General features: G+C 49.7%; 1 protein-coding gene across 1 annotated transcript in view; it reads right to left on the bottom strand.

Moving 5' to 3' along the window:
* Nucleotides 1-18,021, bottom strand: part of Satb2 (SATB homeobox 2) — a 127,688-nt gene that overhangs the window by 52,961 nt on the left and 56,706 nt on the right. The window contains exon 6 of the mRNA XM_010631998.2: nucleotides 8,110-8,582. Coding sequence (XP_010630300.2) covers nucleotides 8,110-8,582 — 473 coding nt within the window. The remainder of the gene's footprint in view (nucleotides 1-8,109; nucleotides 8,583-18,021) is intronic.

The following is an 18,021-nucleotide window of genomic DNA, read 5'->3' as shown; positions in this document are numbered from 1 at the left end:
CCAACTCCACCACTACCCAGGTCAAAGCACCTGCTCTCTCAGCCGTGGGACTCAGGGACACCCGTGCTCCCTACACAAGTGGCCATGCCTTGCACGCACCCCTCTGCGAGAGCAAAAGTGATTGAGGATAAGTCGTCAGGGTTCAGTCCAAAGTCAGCCTTTCCAGGCTCAAAACCAGACTACAAACAATGAACGGCCCTGTGCCCCAGGAACAGGTCAGGTCACCACTCTGCAGACAGCCTGCAGGGTCCAGGATGCCGCACTACACACCCGGTACGGGACCCAGCCATGGTCTTCAAATGGAGGCTAAGTATTTGTACAATGGGGGAATAAATAAACACACAGTACATCCAAGTACAGCTCCTGTTTAAACTTTCAGCTTTAAATACTCAAAACACTTTAAAATAATTTCAAGTAAGCCTTAATTGAATCACTATTTAAACACAGGTCACAGTCATTAAGTTAATTAATCAAAATAAGGAAATTGGAACATCAGGATTAGAAAGTGGCAGAGTGTTTCAAACGCTGTGAATGTCGTTTCATGATGATACCTTTTTTTTTCTTTTATGAAGACTGTGCTTTGTAAATATACAGATATTATCTGATTTATTGATGATGGCCACTCTTTCTGGGGTAAGATGGAATCTCTGTGTTATCTAAATCTGCATTTCTGTAGTGGCCAGTAATGCCCAACATTTCTTCGTGTACTTATTGGCCATTTGTATTTCTTCTCATGAGAAGTGACTATCACTTCAGTTGCCCTTTTTTATTTGGAGGGGGTCTAACAAATGCTGGTGCGGTGCAGAGAAAGAGGCATCGTTTATATCCTTGGTGGGAATGTAAACTAATTCAACCACTATAAAAATCAGCATGGAGAGGCCTCATAAAAAGTAAAGCTAGGAATTCCATTTTATCCAGCTGTTCCCCTCCTCCGTATCTTCCTGAAAGCGTTAAAGGCCTCACATCACAGGGACCCATGCAAACCGATGTTCACAGCAGCACAATTCAGAATAGATCTTGGAAGCAGCCTCATGTCCATCAACAACAGACGGTAAAGTAAAGGTGGTGTTACACGCACTGGAGTACTACTCTGCCCTAAAGAAGGACAGACTGGAGTCATTTGGTGGAAAATGGATGCACCTTGAGACCATAACGTTAAGTGAAATAAATCAGACACACAAGCTTAAATACCACATGATTTCTCTTGTATGAGAAACCCACAGTAAAAATAAAGAGCAAAATAAAAAATAGACAATAGAAGTAGGGAGAGGGAGCTTTCTCAGATGGGAAGGGGACCAAGAGACGGGGTAGGGGATGAAAGGAAGGAATGGAGATGTGTTATGTGCCGGCACGAACTCCACACGGGGAGTGCAAACACCGTGTACCGCAGATGTGGACTAAAGAAAGAAAGAAACACAGAGAAAAAGAAAAGGCTAAATAACTGTTGCCATCTGTACTGTTGATTTAGGCACAACACCTGTAGTTACACTGAAAGAACCTAGTAATTTCCAATTGATTTCCAACTGATACCATTCTGTTTATCTCACAACAGTTTGACCTTTAAGCTTAACTCACTTTATTTGAACAAACACACACTTCACAGCAGGTCAGATGGTCACTATTTCAATCAGTGCTCATGAATGGAACACTACTGTGTATGCTGCTTTTAATAAGCAATGGTGAAAGTACATAAATAACGAAACTTACAGTTAGTTCTCTTGTATCTCTTTTATGAAAACTACACTTTACTTTTAGAATATCCCCCAGAATTTGGGGCAACTAGTTAAGCAACACAAGAGTAGACCTTCGCACAGAAAGTCTCCCACCCTGCAACATGAGCCCAGCGTTCCCTATTAGAGAATGGTGAAAAAAACATAAAACTATCACTAAAAGGATTCTTTTTATTTTGTGTGTGTGAAAATGGAGAAACTTAGGACTTCGATGCTGGGTCCATGATGGTTTCCAAGGACTCTGCACTGGTCAGGAAGGAAAGGATCGGGTAGAACAGGGCCTGTGCCCTCTGGGTTTGGGTATGAGCTCCATGAAGGAGTGAGAACCCAAGAAGCTTCCCCGTTTCTCATGTCCAAACTTCTGCTTCTGGTGGATGCAGGACTGGGGTCGAGATGCCGGGGTTCAGCAGCTGCTGAGTCAGCTTTCCCTCTACCCAAAGCCAAGGCCACACTGATTGGCCCCTGCCTAACCAATTACAACTTCTGCCTGAAATGCCGAAGAGGTGCTGGGGGACCCGAGGTGAGCCAGCTCCTGAGAGGGCCACCCTCAAGCCACCTAATAACAGAGCCACTGCTATCTTGAGAGATATTAATATTATTACGATCTTTAAATCTACGAGTTCAGGCCAGTGATTCTGAAATGAAAGCTTGTTTATTTCATGAGGCAAGCGGGATCATCTCTTCCTACTTTATTAATTTAATGTCCTGAAATCAAAAGAGGGGACATTATTGACTTCAAAACTCAATAACATGTGCACGCCTGGTCTGCGGCATTTCATTTCGGCAGCCGTCACTCTGTGGGTGGCTTCCTCTCGCTCACAGGTCTCCGTGGTGCCCATAACCAGTTCACTGGACCATGGAAGTCGAGGCCACGTGACTTCTAGGACCCGAGAGCACGGTGTCACCACTGATGCTGAGAAACAATGAGGGCTGAGGCAGACAGCAGCAGACAATGAATTCCCCACACCTTGGAAGTCAAGTTTTCTACAAACATGAACTGTACCGATTGTGTCTGTCTTTTGCTAATAATATCTGGAAAGCAAACAAGTTAAAAGACAAGTTTTTATTCCCCAGAACTGACTTGGTCAGACTCCCCAGTTTGGAAGCCAAGATTTTCATTTCATTGCTGCACATCTCTCTCTGACGGAGCCACCTCAAAACAAGATGTTCAGCGAGCGATTCGGTGTTTTAACTTTAAGAATTCAGGTCATGCACATACCACAAATTCAGTGTCAAAAAAGCATGGGGCAGAAATCCACATCATTTCATGCAGGAACCTTTACGTTGCTAGCAGTGACCTGGCTGCCAACTTTTCCGATACATCATTCAATCTAATTTTCCAATCTGCTGAAAACATTCTCCAGTTGCTGAATGACTTCATAAATTGTATTTATGAGCCAGGTCTTAAGTTTCTTCAAATGACGTGCCTTTGACGAGTAAACTGCAGCTTTTTTTTTTGCAACGTCTCATAAAAAGTAAAAAGTAGTCAAATGAGAACAGAACAACCCAGTAAGTCCAGAAGGGTTTTCTGAGTCCTGTGCTGTCTTGTTGAGAGTGGCACCCGCTTTCTCCAGCGAGGTCTTGGATGACAGGCTCAGAGGCGGGTAACTGACCCCTCACTGGCTGAGTGAGGGGTGAGACCCACGGTCTACAGAGCACAGCATGTCCTGCAAAATGCCTCTGTGCTTCTTTCAGAGAACTGGCCCGGCAGAACAGCCTGAGATGCGAGGGCACCCTGACACGAGGTGCTGCAAGCCCTGCTGGGGAGGCAGGGAGACCACATTAGCAAACTGTGCCTGGGTCTCGTTTCTGGCCACAGAACTTTCTACAGAGGATTCCCGCACAAGGACACTTCCCGAGCTGCATCCAGGGAGAGCGGGACAGGCGGCACCCCGCCCCCTTCCTGGCACACGTAGGCCCCCTCGAGCAGGCCGCTCATGGCTCAGCCTCGTGTGGATCACAGATCCCTCTACTTCACCTAGCAGGTTCGCTCAGACCGAAGGGAGGGCTCTGAGGAGAAGTGAAGTCATTGAGTGAAGATGTAGGCCCCTGGGGTTTTAAATCAATTAGAGATAGTTTACCTACTAAGGAACACTCACCATACATATGCTGTGAATCACTGCTTATACAGATCGCTGGACATCAGTAATACTAAGTCTTAAAATTCTGTCACCAGACTTTGCACAATGGCAGAAGGCTCTGATTAATTTTTCTAAGTCCACATCGTAGCAAGAAGCAAAAGTGTAAAGATCAGGCTTCCCAACCACTCTGAAAATACAAAGCTATAAAAACACAGAAAGCAGGCAAGCAACTTCACCACGTCCACAGGCCCGGAAGTGGGAGCGAGTCAGCGTCAGGACACACGCAGGACACAGATGGGGGTGACAGATGTGAAGGGAAAGCCGCTACCTGACGGAGCACTGGTCCCCCGCTTCCCGAAATGCTCCCTCCGCAGACACTGTCCGGCACACGGACTCCCAGGCAGGCTCCACTGAGGCAGCTCTGCAGGCGGTCAGGCCCGTCCTCACACCCCGGGCCTGCTTCTGGCTCCTCCACAGGCACTCACTCTCCCTCTTCTCCGTCTTCGTGTACCTCGCCATCCACACCCACAGGTGCATCCGGACAGTAACAGAACCACCAACACTGGAGGGGCAGGTTCACAGAAACAACAGCAATGCCCTCAAAACGAAACGGCAGAGCACAACATTTATATCAGGTTCACAGAAACAACAGCAATGCCCTCAAAACGAAACAGCAGAGCACAACATTTATATCAGGTTCACAGAAACAACAGCAATGCCCTCAAAACGAAACGGCAGAGCACAACATTTATATCAGGTTCACAGAAACAACAGCAATGCCCTCAAAACAAAACGGCACAGCACAACATTTATATCAGCTCCACAAAAGCAAGAGGCTTTTGCTTTGTAAAAATGGACAAAACTCCCTGTGTGGCACAAGTGAATGTCAAGGGGGCTGGCAGCAGCCCGGACCTCAACTGTGGACTAACAACTGGTCCTGAGACGTCGGTCCTGCAAGGGCCTGCCGATGAGCGAGGCCGGGAACGACCCACACGCAGCCCCAGCTCTGGCCCTGGCACAGAAGCCCCTTAGGACAGGGACCAGGGAGCCCTCAGCATCAGCCCCGGCAGCCTGGCGGCGAGAGCAGAGCAGGCTCCACAGCCTGGGTGTCCTCCAGGGAGAGCTAGGGCGGGGTCCAGACCTGCAGAGACCAGGAACAAACACCTCACCTTCGCTCCTCCCTCACCTCCCTGGTAGGAAAAGCAGGGCCACTGACTCCTTCTCTGGGGGAGCAGGACAGACGGTGCCTCTGCCCTGCCACGTGGCCCGTGGATGTGGCTCCTGCTTCTATTCTTCGTTTGCACAGCTCACATTTTTGTTAACAAAACAGAAACCTAAGGAAAAAAATGACTCCAGCAGAAGTTGGGAGCTTACCATGAAGCACAGTAAGGCATCACTTTTATCAAACTAATGCACCTCCTGTTTTTAAAAGACACCACTGTGAAAACTCACACCCATCAAAAACAAGCTCTGGGAAGCCCGGCTCTGGGAAATCACTGAATGGCAAGTGTAACAGGCCTGCTGCGGGGCACTGAAGGCCTCTGTGTGGAGAGCTAGCTTTTTCAAATATTTATCACGAATTGGAGTTTTCATCTGGAAGTCTTACACGTGAAAAAGTGGAAGATGGCCTTTTTGTTTGCAATCCTAGCTGAACTTGTGTCTCCATATGATTTTAGCTTGCAATCCTAGCCAGATTCCTTTTAAGTAAAATCAGCAAGCACAATCCAGGAAATAAATCACACAGCGACATGTAGCAAAATGCGTTTGGTGATCATGAGTTTTGTGATGATAACGAGGTCTAGAGATCATGAACTATTTCTGAAAAATAGAGCATCTAAGGATGTCCACAGTAAAGGAGCTAGCACGAGACTCAGGCTGGTATTGGGGATCCAGCAAAAACCTTGTTTGAGCAAAAAAACATTTAACGCTCTCTTCCCTCCACAGATGAACAATTCACTTATGTATATGTAGTATTAATCCGTAATATTAATTTTATTTTTTATTAAGGCTGGCAAATTACGATGTCACCCCCTAAATGCCTGGCTCCACTCAAAAACAGCCTCAGCACTTGGAAGGCTGTTGGTCGGCTTCCTGGGCCCAGAGAACTGGGTTTTCCGCTTCGCAATCCTGCTGGTAAAAGCAGCCACCTGATCTCACTGAGCAGCAGAACCAATCTGCCCACTGACCTCCTGCTCAAGTTCAAACCATGTCACTCTGTCAATACCATCTACCTTGATTAGGCCAGGCTTTATACACAACAGGTTACAATCCCAGAGGGATGAAAAGCTTTCCTAAATTAAAAGCAGAATTTTAAAAGGAAATACTCATACATTCCTATGCAGTTTCCACTCGATATCCTCAAGGCTGGCCCATGAACGCAGCTCATGCTGATTGAAAGTGAATGTTTCTTGATGGGTGTAGCCATCTTACACATTTAATGGCCAGGGGAAAATAGTAAAATGGGTCCCATGCCTCAATTAGGTCTTTTATAACTTGGCACTTCAAAGATGGCAGTGCCAAAGAAAAAGCATTAATCCCCAAGAAGAGACAAAAAGGGCGGTGCGAAGACAGACCTCCAGGAGTGGCAGCGTGGCGGGCACCCTCTTGCAGGACAGTCTGGCCTCTGTCCCGCTTCATGCATGGGGAAAAGGTGCCCCGGCTGTGCACCTGCAGTCCACAGCAGCATGGCCACGCTATCCATCGCCCCTGGCCAGAGGAGCTGTCTGCACAGCCTCAGAGGTGTGAGCGAGCTCCAGCCCAGGCACCATCCCAGCCGGAGGATGCCGGATGCCCACAGCTGCCTCGGTGCTGCACCACACAGAGCAGCGGGAATGCTGTGGGGGCCGCGTGGGTCTGTCTGGCCTTCTGAACTCACTTCCAAGAGGTACAGGCTGACTGACCGACTGTAAATTACACAGCCTAGAGCCAGGGAAGTGCTCCTGGCGGGACCCCGGCCCGACCATCACAGAGGCTCACAGCAGTCTCCCAAGGTGGAATTCCGCTCCCTGGGCTGCAGCACATGCCTCGCAGGACAGGGCAGTGACCCGTGGCCAAGGCTGGAAGTTCTCGGCCCGGCTCAGGACCTGTGCCACAGCCTCGCTGCTGTCCAACCCGACCGCCCCTGCCAGCCCCGCTGCCCCTCCGCGGAGACACCTCTGCAGCCTCACCTGCAAATCTAACGCAGGCTGACGGGCCGCACGCTCTCCCCCAGCTGCTCTCATCCTGCGACTTCGCATCTTCACATCACACGGAGCGAGGCTTCCTCTCGAGGGCCTGCGCCTGTCTGGCCACGCTCTCCTCCCTGCAGGAGCCCACTGCCCCATTCCCACGCTCCTCGCCACAGGGCCTCACCCCATCCGGCTCCCTTGTTCCCCCAGAGCTGGGTCCTGAGCTCAGCCGCTTCCCTCTCTGTTCTCACGCCGGACCTGGATGGGTCCTTTTCAGTGTGGTCCCGAGCTGGCAACATCAGAATCACCTCAGACCTCCTCAGAAATAGGACTTCCTGGACCCTCCCCAGACTAAGTCAAATGCTGCTGGGTGGCTTCCAGACACCCCTGTCTTTTTGTTTTTGAGACAGGGTCTCGCTGTGTATGCCGTCCAGGCTGTCCTTGAATTCACAGGGACCCTCCTGCCTCAACCTCCTCAGTGCTGGGATTACAGGGCTGCGCCACCACACCCAGCCAGAAACCTGTGTTTTAACAGCCCCTGTGGGTGACGCTGATGTACTCAGGTTTCAGAGAAACCCTAGAACTCGATGGAAAAGAACCGGTCACACAACCAGCCAGAGCCAGACAGGACATGCAGGAGTGCGCGAGTCACCGTGGGCACAAGAACATGAGCTCTCCACCCATTACTGATATCTCACACCAAAGCTGCACGTTCTAACGGGTTTATCAAAACTACAGGGATTACGACATCGTGACACTCTTTTTCTCAAGTTCAAAACAAGATAAACAACAGGTTGTTTGGGCACACATAAGTAATTTACAGCCAGTTTTTTTTTCTTAAGCCAATGAATGATAAAGGTAAAATTCAAGATCAAGCTTATAGCCAGAGAAAAGTAAAGCCTGCACCCTGACCCTAACTTCTGGCAATATTTTGGGTCTGGATTCGCCTTTAGGTTCACAGATGTTCCTCACATTCAGGAATTAGTTCAGTTCATGCATGGGCTGAGGACAACACCTGTGACCAGAGTGTCACTAATCTATGGAGATCATGGAACTTGAAAATGAGGTTACAGGGCCTCAGGCACATCACAGCCCTCCCCAGGTCACACCCCACCACCGCCATCAAGGTACCTGTGTGCGGTTGAAGGCCACGCGGGCAAACACGGCCTGGGACACGCTGGCCCGCTTGAGCTCGTCCCGGACCTGCTGGTAGATGTCGGGCGAGACTTCCACAGAGGAGTTGCTGGGTTCCGGCTTCACGGCCCTGGGGATGGGCGGGTGGTTCAGGAACTGCTGGTTGATGGCCTGGGGGTGCTGGTGGGCCAGCAGGCGGCTGACGGCAATCTGCTGGTTGATCAGATGGGCCATGGCAATCTGCTGCCGCACGAGCTGTGGGCTGAGCTGGGGTGACAGCAGCCCCGGGCTCATGATGGGCTGCAGCGCAGGCACCTGGCTGCGGATGGGCGCGCTGTGGTGCAGCTGGCTGTGTGGGGACTGCTCGCCGGACTTCCCCAGGGACGCCAGCTGGTTCATGTTTGGTAAGTGCAGGGGACGCTGGCCCAGAACACAATAGTCTGAAAGGTTTTCTCGTTCTACTCTTTCCACTGTTAAGAGATAAAAATGACAAGTCCTCATTATTTTCATTATTTAACCTGCTGTTCAAATGTGGAGCACTTGACTATCATATTTTGGAACAGTAACGACACCAATTTCTTTTCATGGAATGCTGGAAGCCCTAGAGTACAAGTGAGTTCCCTTTCCTAAAGACGGGGAAGGAGGGCCAGGATGTAGCTCAGTGGCAGAGCACTTGCCCAGCACATGAGTAATGCAAACGAAACAAACAAATACAAAAGGCAGAAAATTTGCCACCTCAACTCTCCTAAAGTTTCAAAAGTGTTGTCGAGTGGCCCAGGCAGGAGCCACTGGCCATGTCAGGCTCAATCACACAGCCCAGCCCCAGCCCTCCCTCATCATCCCTGGGGATGACAGCCAGCACCCCCAGCTCGCCGGCGTGACCATGCTGCAGCCCAGGTCATCAGCAAGGACAACATCTCTCGCTGGATTAACTGCAACCTCTAAGGCAGACCTCACACAAACACTAGTATGCAAGCATGGAAACGTGCACAGAAAACACCGCCACACCACGCACACGTGGCACACTTGGTGTTTCACGACAGTGACAAAATGCACGAGACAAAAATGTCCCAAGACTGATAATGTCACCTGGAACAAGCAGTGAACAAGTTATCTACTTACTGCATTTTCTGCACTTTACTACAAATTTCAGGAATCATCTTAAAAGAGACATGAAACACCACATGAGCGCTAGAGATGTACAGACGTAAGACAGTCTGCTTCTGCGCAGAGGTTACTTTTCAGGGAAAGGGGAATCAGGTCCTGGTCAAGTCCTCCTTGGAGCTCTCACACCTGGAGAGAGCAAGTTCTGTTGAACAACTATGTCATTACCAGCTTCAAGTGCTCACAGGTGTAATCCAGCAAAGTCTGATTTGGAAAGCAAATTTCCTGGAGACCCAGTAGTTATTTCTCACAACTGCAAATGTTGCATAAGACCTACTCAAGATAACTTTAAGAAGCACTATTTCCAGAGGTTCCTTGCTGGAGACCAAAGGTAATCACCTGCAGGACAAACTTTTTGGAAAATAACTGTCCCTCAAGTATGCAATGCCACTTAGGGTTGTGCATTCAGGACACAGTAACAATCACTGGAATCAGAAAATCACCAAGCCTCAAAGTTGAGGCAGACGTGAGGTGTGCTGGGAAACCAGAAGTGAGGCTTCCAATGGGAGTGTCAGCAAGGACAGCATAGCAACTGACTGCATGCAAACAACTGAATCAAAACAATCAAAGAGCTATAAGGGTGGGAAATGGTATGTCTAAATTAACAGCTTATGTAAAGTGTGATCTTACAGTACCTGTGCGGGATCATCTACATGTCTGAAAGGTCTAGATATTTCAAAATTCCCACTGAGGAAACAGGTGAACACAAATACATTATCATCACATTGTCTTTAGATATGTATCTGTTCCTGCCTTTTTAAAGAACTGAATTTTTACTTAACTTTCCTCTGACTTCCCAAATAAGTCAAAAGTTTATTTTAGCCCTCTTCCGTTTCCAACTTAATCCTTTCGTTGTAACTCAGTTTGCGAGTCACCTTTCCTTCACCAGGTTCAAGGTAAATAAATGTTAATCTCCTGCCCTAGAGGCAAACATTTTCCAATGACTGTATTAATTAAACTCTGAAGTACAGAGTCTGAACCCTAAACCAGGCCAGTGGTCTCAGATAAGGTAACCTAACACGGCTTCCACTGGGCGGGATCTGCTGCTGTAAATCCCTTCTGAAGGAAAATGTAAAGAAAGCATAAACGGTTCCCAGAGCACAGTCAGACTTCATGGACAGAAATAGTAAATGCATAACTCACTTTTGTTGATCTTATATTTCAAAATAAGATGAGTTCTAATGTTATGTTTTCAGGGACTTAATAAGCAAAAGCTTTATCTACCATTCCTTCTTCTCAAAAAACCCAGAGCCACCCTCAAGGAGTGTCTTCTTTAGCCGAAAGCTGATTTTCCAAATATCGAGCATGTTCCTTTCCAAGGATGGAATTACGCCTCAGTGCTCAGCCCCCCACACACATCTAATGGCAGCTCTCATCCGGAACACACCCCAGTCGCAGGCCGGGCCATGGCCCAGGCGGACGCGGACTGGACAGCAGGGTCAGTCTCCAAAGCTGGGGAGCTGGTGGGATGGGTCCGGACAGGTGCCCTGCAGCCTCTACGCGTGGAGGCCAGGACCACAGCTGGCAGAGGAGTGGGAGGCAAGGGATCCAGGGGACAGTGGGCGAGGGCAGTCCAGAGACCTGACGGAAGCTCCTGAGCCGGAGCCTGCACCTGCAGGGCAGCTGGAAAAGCCGCCCCAAGCCAGCAGCAAAGCCAGGGAGAGAAGGGAACCACACCGCCCTCGACCCTTCTTCTCATTTCCTATGGAGAATATGGACTTCTGCACAATGTCTCATGTTTATGTGTTGGCAACTAACTTTATTTATGAAGTACAATAACAGCCAGGCAAAACATTTCAGATAACCAAATCCTGCCCACCACTGCCAGACTTTGATATTTTGCCTGAGATGTGAAGGGCACTCGTGATGTGTTTTAGTTCCTGATTCCTCTCCCAATAAAAGCCAGGTTACTTTACTCCTAAAAATGGAAAAGAGCACCATCCCAGGTCTAAGACGAAAAGGATCAACAGCCGTCAGCAGGCTGCTGCCCGTCACGACGCGTGGCCGGGCGGTGTCCACGAAGGGCCTTCTCCGCGCTCTGGGGACCCCGTCGGAATCGGGGCGGGGCTTCTCTGTGGGGGTGGAGTCTAAGTGCTTTGTACCAAAGAGAGGCTGGGAGGGGGTGGAGCAGAGAAGGGAGAAAGGAGGGAAGAAAGGGAGGAGGGAATGGCTGGAGGGAGATGGAGCAGGAGGGAAGGAGAGACGAGGAGAGGAGAGGAGAGGAAGGGAGGGTGACCCTCAGAAGAGCCGGACTGCGTCTGCAAGGGCGGCCAGAGCTGTGTTCTCCCCTTGATCGCTCCTCTCCTTCTCTCCCTCTTCGCATCTCTCCCTCCTGCTCCCCTGCCCGCTTCTCCGTCCTTTCTTGCCTTTCCTTCCCTGTTTCTCCCCTCACCCCTTCCCTCTCTTGCTCCCTTCTGCTGCGGAAACGACTGCGTGATGAAGTGGCCGAGGCACAGGCCCAGCAGCGGTGCAGCCCCTTCTCATCTGCCTCCCCGCTCCCCACGGAAGCTGCGCGCCGAGCCCGTCTCCCCCGGACCGCCGGGGTGCCCGGCACAAGGCCCTCAGGGTCCCCTTCGTACAGGACGTTACAGAGACGCGGCATGTGGCGCTGAAGGCCACGCTGCCGTTCACAACGGGAAGGACGGGGAGTCGCGCACAGCTATTCCCCGGGGACAGATGGAGGAAGGGTGCTGGGTCACAGCCAAGTACCACTCGGCCACGAGAAAGAGCAAAGTGCTGCGTGCGAAAACACAAACAGATGTGGAGATGCTCGGAAAGACAAGGGCGCACACCCGGCCTCATATGTGGGATCGAGACAGAGGGCAAGGACGCAGAAGGGACCCACCAGAGGGAAGACAGGTAGCAGTGGGAAACGAGGACAGATATGAGCAAAACATATGCACTGACACCCCAAAACTGTGAAAGGAGGGGAAGGGGAAGGGAGAACATAATCAGCCTGTTACGTGCAGGCACAAATCTGCCAAATGAAACCCTCAGTCCGTATGACCCATGTCACCAATAAAACGTGGGAGAAGCAAAGGGGAAGATTGCAAAGACACACGAAAAACACAGCTGTGCCGCACCTTAAAGCATACAGCAGGTTCATTTCCAGCAGCCTGGCTCAGCTGAGGCCCAGGTTCTGCAGCCAGGGCTGGGGAGGACAGGGCCGCTGAGGGGCTGCCAGAAGGGCCGACGCAGCCATCACAGCCTCTGAGGAAGTGTCCAAGGCCTGGTGCCGCTGGGGAGGCCACTCTGGGGCCCAGGGGACAGCCCCAGTACTTGTGGGGCCGCTGTGGACCTGCAGAGAGGGGGCCACCAGGCCCGACCAGCCCACGGGCCCAGATACAGACACTGGGCCTGCACAGCCCTGGCTTCAGGCTCTGGGCTTGACGTCCTGACCAGGAGCCCCTGATGACCAGCTGACCACGGCCGAGGCGGCTGGCGAGGGCCAGGCCGAGTCCCACATCACTGCCCACCAAGGGATCATAATGCCTTATGATCCAAAGATACCTGGTCCAAGAGCCCAGTTCCCTTCATGCACTTTTACCTTATGCCCAGGAAACCAACGCTTGCTTTCACAGCACAACCCCGGATACACATTCCCGTACATTTCCAATTATTGCAAAGACGTTTCAATACATCAACGTGCACAAATGTGCAGGGCTCTGCCCGCATCTGCCCAGGTCTGCCAAGCAGTGTGCACGGCCCTGCAGCTCAGCAGGCCCTGCTCCCCAGGGACCCGACCTATGTGCAGCTCAGCACCCATGCTCCTCACCTCTGCACCTGTCCTTCTGAGCATATCCCATATGCATGTGGCTGCCGCTTTCCCCAGACCCTGACGGCAGGAAGGATTTTATCTCACTACACTTTAATCAATTGTAAGTTGAATAATGTACTTCAAAAGCTTTTCTGTAGAACCTGAGCTTTTGGTGACAACCACACTGTGCTAGAGAAGCACTGCCTGGACCTGTGTGAAGAGCTTTCCTTGGGGCCACTTCCCAGATGCAGAAAAACACGACTTCATGACCCTGAGCGCAGTGGGGTGAGAGGCAGAATCTCCACTCAAGCACAATGGAAAGGGCCGGAAAGTAGTTGTATGATTAGGACCAGCAGACAAAGCGCTGCATCCCACGCTGTCTCCTTCTCCCAAGTCGTCTGGCTCAGGCCATCCTGAGGCTGCGCGGTCCTCCAGGGTACCGTGGCCCCTTGGCTCGCATAAACAGGCCTCACCACGCCAGGCCACTGGCTTCCGGGCAACACCTGAAGGATCACGACCTTGGGGTATATGTGTGGCTGTGTCACCTTATGGTTTCTTCAAGTGTGGCTTAAAAGGAGCTAGAAGATTAGACGAAAGGCATAACCTCACAGCTCTTGAAATTAAATTTGTAGAAAAGCTAAATAGTGCCAGGCATGGTGGCACATGTCTATAATCCCAGCCTGTAATCCCAGCACTCTGGAGGCTGAGGCAGGAGGATCACTGTGAGTTTGAGACCAGCCTGGGCTACATAGTGAGTTCCAGGTCAGTCTCAACTACATAGTGAGACCCTGTCTAAAAAAAAAAAAGCTAAATAGTTATGTTTCAAATTTTAAAATAAAAAAATAACATATGTGTGCATTTAAGTCATTTACATCAGCCAACAAAGAAGAGGGAAGCATCCCATAGTATTGTTTTTTGGTACCAGGGATCGAATTCAGGACCTTGTGCTTGCAAGGCAGTGCGCTAAGTCCCCGGCCCTTCCTTCAGTACTTTTTAAAGTGAAAGTCGAAGGGCGTTCTACTTTCTAGGAAATGTGTAGGCATCAGAAATGTCCTAATGTAAAAAATGTACTCAAACAACAATTTATTTCTTCAGTTTATGCTTCCGCAGTTAAATTTCACTCTTTTCACAACGTGCTTGCGACAGAGGCCACATGAAGCAGCCACTGTAGCATTTCAGTGCTCAGAATGACGCCGTGCCCCACCCTCTCAAGCGGGAGGAAAAGCAGCGGATGGCACAGGCATGGGGAAGAGGGAGTGAGGCGGCCCGGCGGTGGGTGCTGGGGCCACCTGTGGCCGAGCCAAGGCAGCCTTCCACGTTACCTAGCTGGCATCACTGCAGCAAGGACCGCTGCCAGGATTTTCGAAACAAACCTCTCAGAATACTGGCTTCTGCTCCTGACTCTCCCCTGCTTTTCTACTTGGAAACGTCTGCGGTACATAAGCAACCAATGCAGCCATCCTGGGGAACTGGTGCGTACACACCCTCCCCTGGGTCCCTGAGTGTCTCTCTGTGGGACTCCCCAGTACAACAGAACAACAGAGGTTTGTGTGGTGGCAGCAGCCATGGTAGCTGTGGTATTTATCAATATCTGGCAAATCTATCAATATTGCTAACAAGACTGCTAATATTTGCCGAATTATGATTCTAGCATTTTAATGCAAAACTTACCACCATTGCTTTAATGAAATAGTTCGGGGTCTGCCCATACTTATAATAGGTGGAAAGCAGAGATTTGGTAACAGGCCTTGTACTAGCTGGGCGTGGTGGCGCACACCTGTAAAACCAGCCCTTGGCAGACTGAGGCAGGAAGATTGCAGAGAGTTCAAGGCCAAGTTGGGCTACATAGTGAGTTCAAAGCCAGCCAGGACTACAAAGGGAGGCCCTGGCTGAAGAAAGAAAGAAGCGGGGTGTCCTTGTACTGAGAATTTTCAGAATCTCTTTCCTGTAGAATTTTTCTTTAGGACATTGAGATGTTGCGCAAATTACCTGGGTTAGCATGAATGAGCTCATGATTCCTTAGTAAGGTATCACTCTAGTATTCCCCAGAACCTCTTGGAAGCCCTGGATAAAGGAATGTAAACAAAATAAAAAGGTTTTAAGAATCCAAAAGTCTGTGAATCATTCAACCTCAGAAACTACTGGGCAAGTGCTTCTATAGAGGCAGATCAGGCACAGTTTGCTGCTGGCACCCACTGTAGAAAAGCCATCGGGCCGGAGATTTAGCTCAGTGGTTCCGTTCCCTGCCTCGCAAGCACAAGGCCATGAGTTCGATCCCCAGTACCAAAATAAAAAAGAAAAAGAAACACGATCCATCACTTTAGTACCTGAGTTGTTCCCAAGCCTTTGAGCACTGTGAAGAAATGCTCCAAACCTGCACCCCAAGCACCCTGCACCCCACCTCCATCCATCCTTATTCTCTGGAGACCAAGTTTATTTAAAGATCATAGTCTCCTCTAATACTAGAGAAGCTAGAAAATTTCTAGGTCACAGAGCTGTCCAAATGCAGCTGTCCAAATGTTCAAAATATTTAAAACGATTAGAGCTGCTGGCTATGCAGAATAAACGAATCACATAGTCATAAAAACTAGGTTTTTCTTCCTTTCTCTGAACCACTCAAAGTCAAATTCTCAGGGCTGAGTGTTTTACAAGCATTTTTTAATGGATTCCCTGCAGGGAAAAGCCGCCTTCTTCTCAGAGCGGGAGTTCTGCATTCTGTAGGGCAAACACCTCACATGCACTGGCGCAGGAGGAGCCGAGGCACCGGCTGAGCCCTTCCCACAGCACCACAGTTCAACCCCACAGCAACTGTAGACTCCAACATCGCCACTCACTGACCAAAGATCTGATGGCACAGTTTTGCCTACCGAAGGCAAAGTCAGAATTAAAGAAAAATTTAAAGCCTCTGTCTTTTGGTCCCCACACTCTGTGCTTCATTAAACTGCCCAAGTTGGGCCACATGAGTACACATGAAGTTTGGGTCAGAACCATGCAGCCTTCTGAGGAAGAAACCCTGCTTCCCATGTGTGTGTGTACTGCACATGTGCACAGAACATGTACACTCATGGGGCAAGGCTCAGCCTAACACCCCACACCGCCTCTACCCTTTCTGGTGTGAGGGCCGAGAAGCTGCCAGCTCTGAGCAGTAGCAAAGCCACGGGGTCCTCGGTGACGGACTCAGCTGACCCCGGCATGGACAACCCACCTGTGATTGTTTAATTCGCACACAGAACACTGCGAACCCACTGCAGTGTGCCAGGAGTGATGCCAGCCCCAGGGGTATGGTCCAGAACGTTAGCGTTTAAAAACTCTGTCTGTGTTCTTGTTTCAGACAATTTAATCGTGTGGCCCACACGAGTGAGCTGTAACACGTGCCTTTCAAATGCCCTTCTAATTGATCATAAAAGTTTCTTTTAATTCCTACTTTGTCAGTGTATTAGCAACTCATTCTACAGGTCCGTAACACAAATACACACTGATTGCGTTTATTTTCATGCACCCCCTAATTGTTTAAAATCTTTCTTGCAGTCCAAAAAGCTCTGTCCTAAGCAGGCATGCCTGACGGAAGAAGATGGGACTCCACAAGGACACCCATAAACTCAGGAAGAATGTGGGGCTCCACGAAACAGAAAAGCAGCAGGAAATAAAAGGTGTAAACACACACTCAACATGGCAACAGCCCAAGGACCTCAGTGCTCACAACAAACCCACACTGAAGCACTGAAACAGACAGCAATCTAGAATCCCTTCACCCACACAAAGGGCGACTCCATGTGACAGCCCAGGGTCTGCACTGGCCCTCTCTCTCAGCTGGCTATGCATTAATACCCCGCAAATCTTTCATGGGATCAATTGCTTTTCAACTGTAAATATAACACTCGGCGATCACCGGCGGCCTGCGCGGGAGCTCCCGGCCTGCGCGTGAGCTCCCGGCCTGCGCGACAACAGACCCAGGAAGGACCCAAGGACCCCACAGCTCTGAGCAGTAGCAAAGCCACGGGGTCCTCGGTGACGGACTCAGCTGACCCCGGCATGGACAACCCACCTGTGATTGTTTAATTCGCACACAGAACACTGCGAACCCACTGCAGTGTGCCAGGAGTGATGCCAGCCCCAGGGGTATGGTCCAGAACGTTAGCGTTTAAAAACTCTGTCTGTGTTCTTGTTTCAGACAATTTAATCGTGTGGCCCACACGAGTGAGCTGTAACACGTGCCTTTCAAATGCCCTTCTAATTGATCATAAAAGTTTCTTTTAATTCCTACTTTGTCAGTGTATTAGCAACTCATTCTACAGGTCCGTAACACAAATACACACTGATTGCGTTTATTTTCATGCACCCCCTAATTGTTTAAAATCTTTCTTGCAGTCCAAAAAGCTCTGTCCTAAGCAGGCATGCCTGACGGAAGAAGATGGGACTCCACAAGGACACCCATAAACTCAGGAAGAATGTGGGGCTCCACGAAACAGAAAAGCAGCAGGAAATAAAAGGTGTAAACACACACTCAACATGGCAACAGCCCAAGGACCTCAGTGCTCACAACAAACCCACACTGAAGCACTGAAACAGACAGCAATCTAGAATCCCTTCACCCACACAAAGGGCGACTCCATGTGACAGCCCAGGGTCTGCACTGGCCCTCTCTCTCAGCTGGCTATGCATTAATACCCCGCAAATCTTTCATGGGATCAATTGCTTTTCAACTGTAAATATAACACTCATTTCCTTGACTATGTAAAACCACCCCACTGGACAGTACTGAGTATGAATGCCCAGTCACTAAAACCACTCCTGATTTATTCTCACCTGGTCAATAGCTTATTCTGTGGAAATGATTTTCTTTTAACACAAACACAGACAGACACGATCACAGGAGCCAAAGCTAATACGCTGTATCTACCACCCAGGAATCCCACACCATTAAAGCTCATGAACTATAATTAAAGAAAATATTTAACAGTTCAAAAAAGCCGAGGGGCAAAATGAAA

The sequence above is a fragment of the Fukomys damarensis genome, unplaced genomic scaffold (genome assembly GCF_012274545.1).
Source record: "Fukomys damarensis isolate Sample0158 unplaced genomic scaffold, DMR_v1.0_HiC HiC_scaffold_26, whole genome shotgun sequence".
Taxonomy (NCBI): Eukaryota; Metazoa; Chordata; class Mammalia; order Rodentia; family Bathyergidae; genus Fukomys; species Fukomys damarensis.
This window is presented reverse-complemented; position numbering and strand designations above follow the sequence as displayed.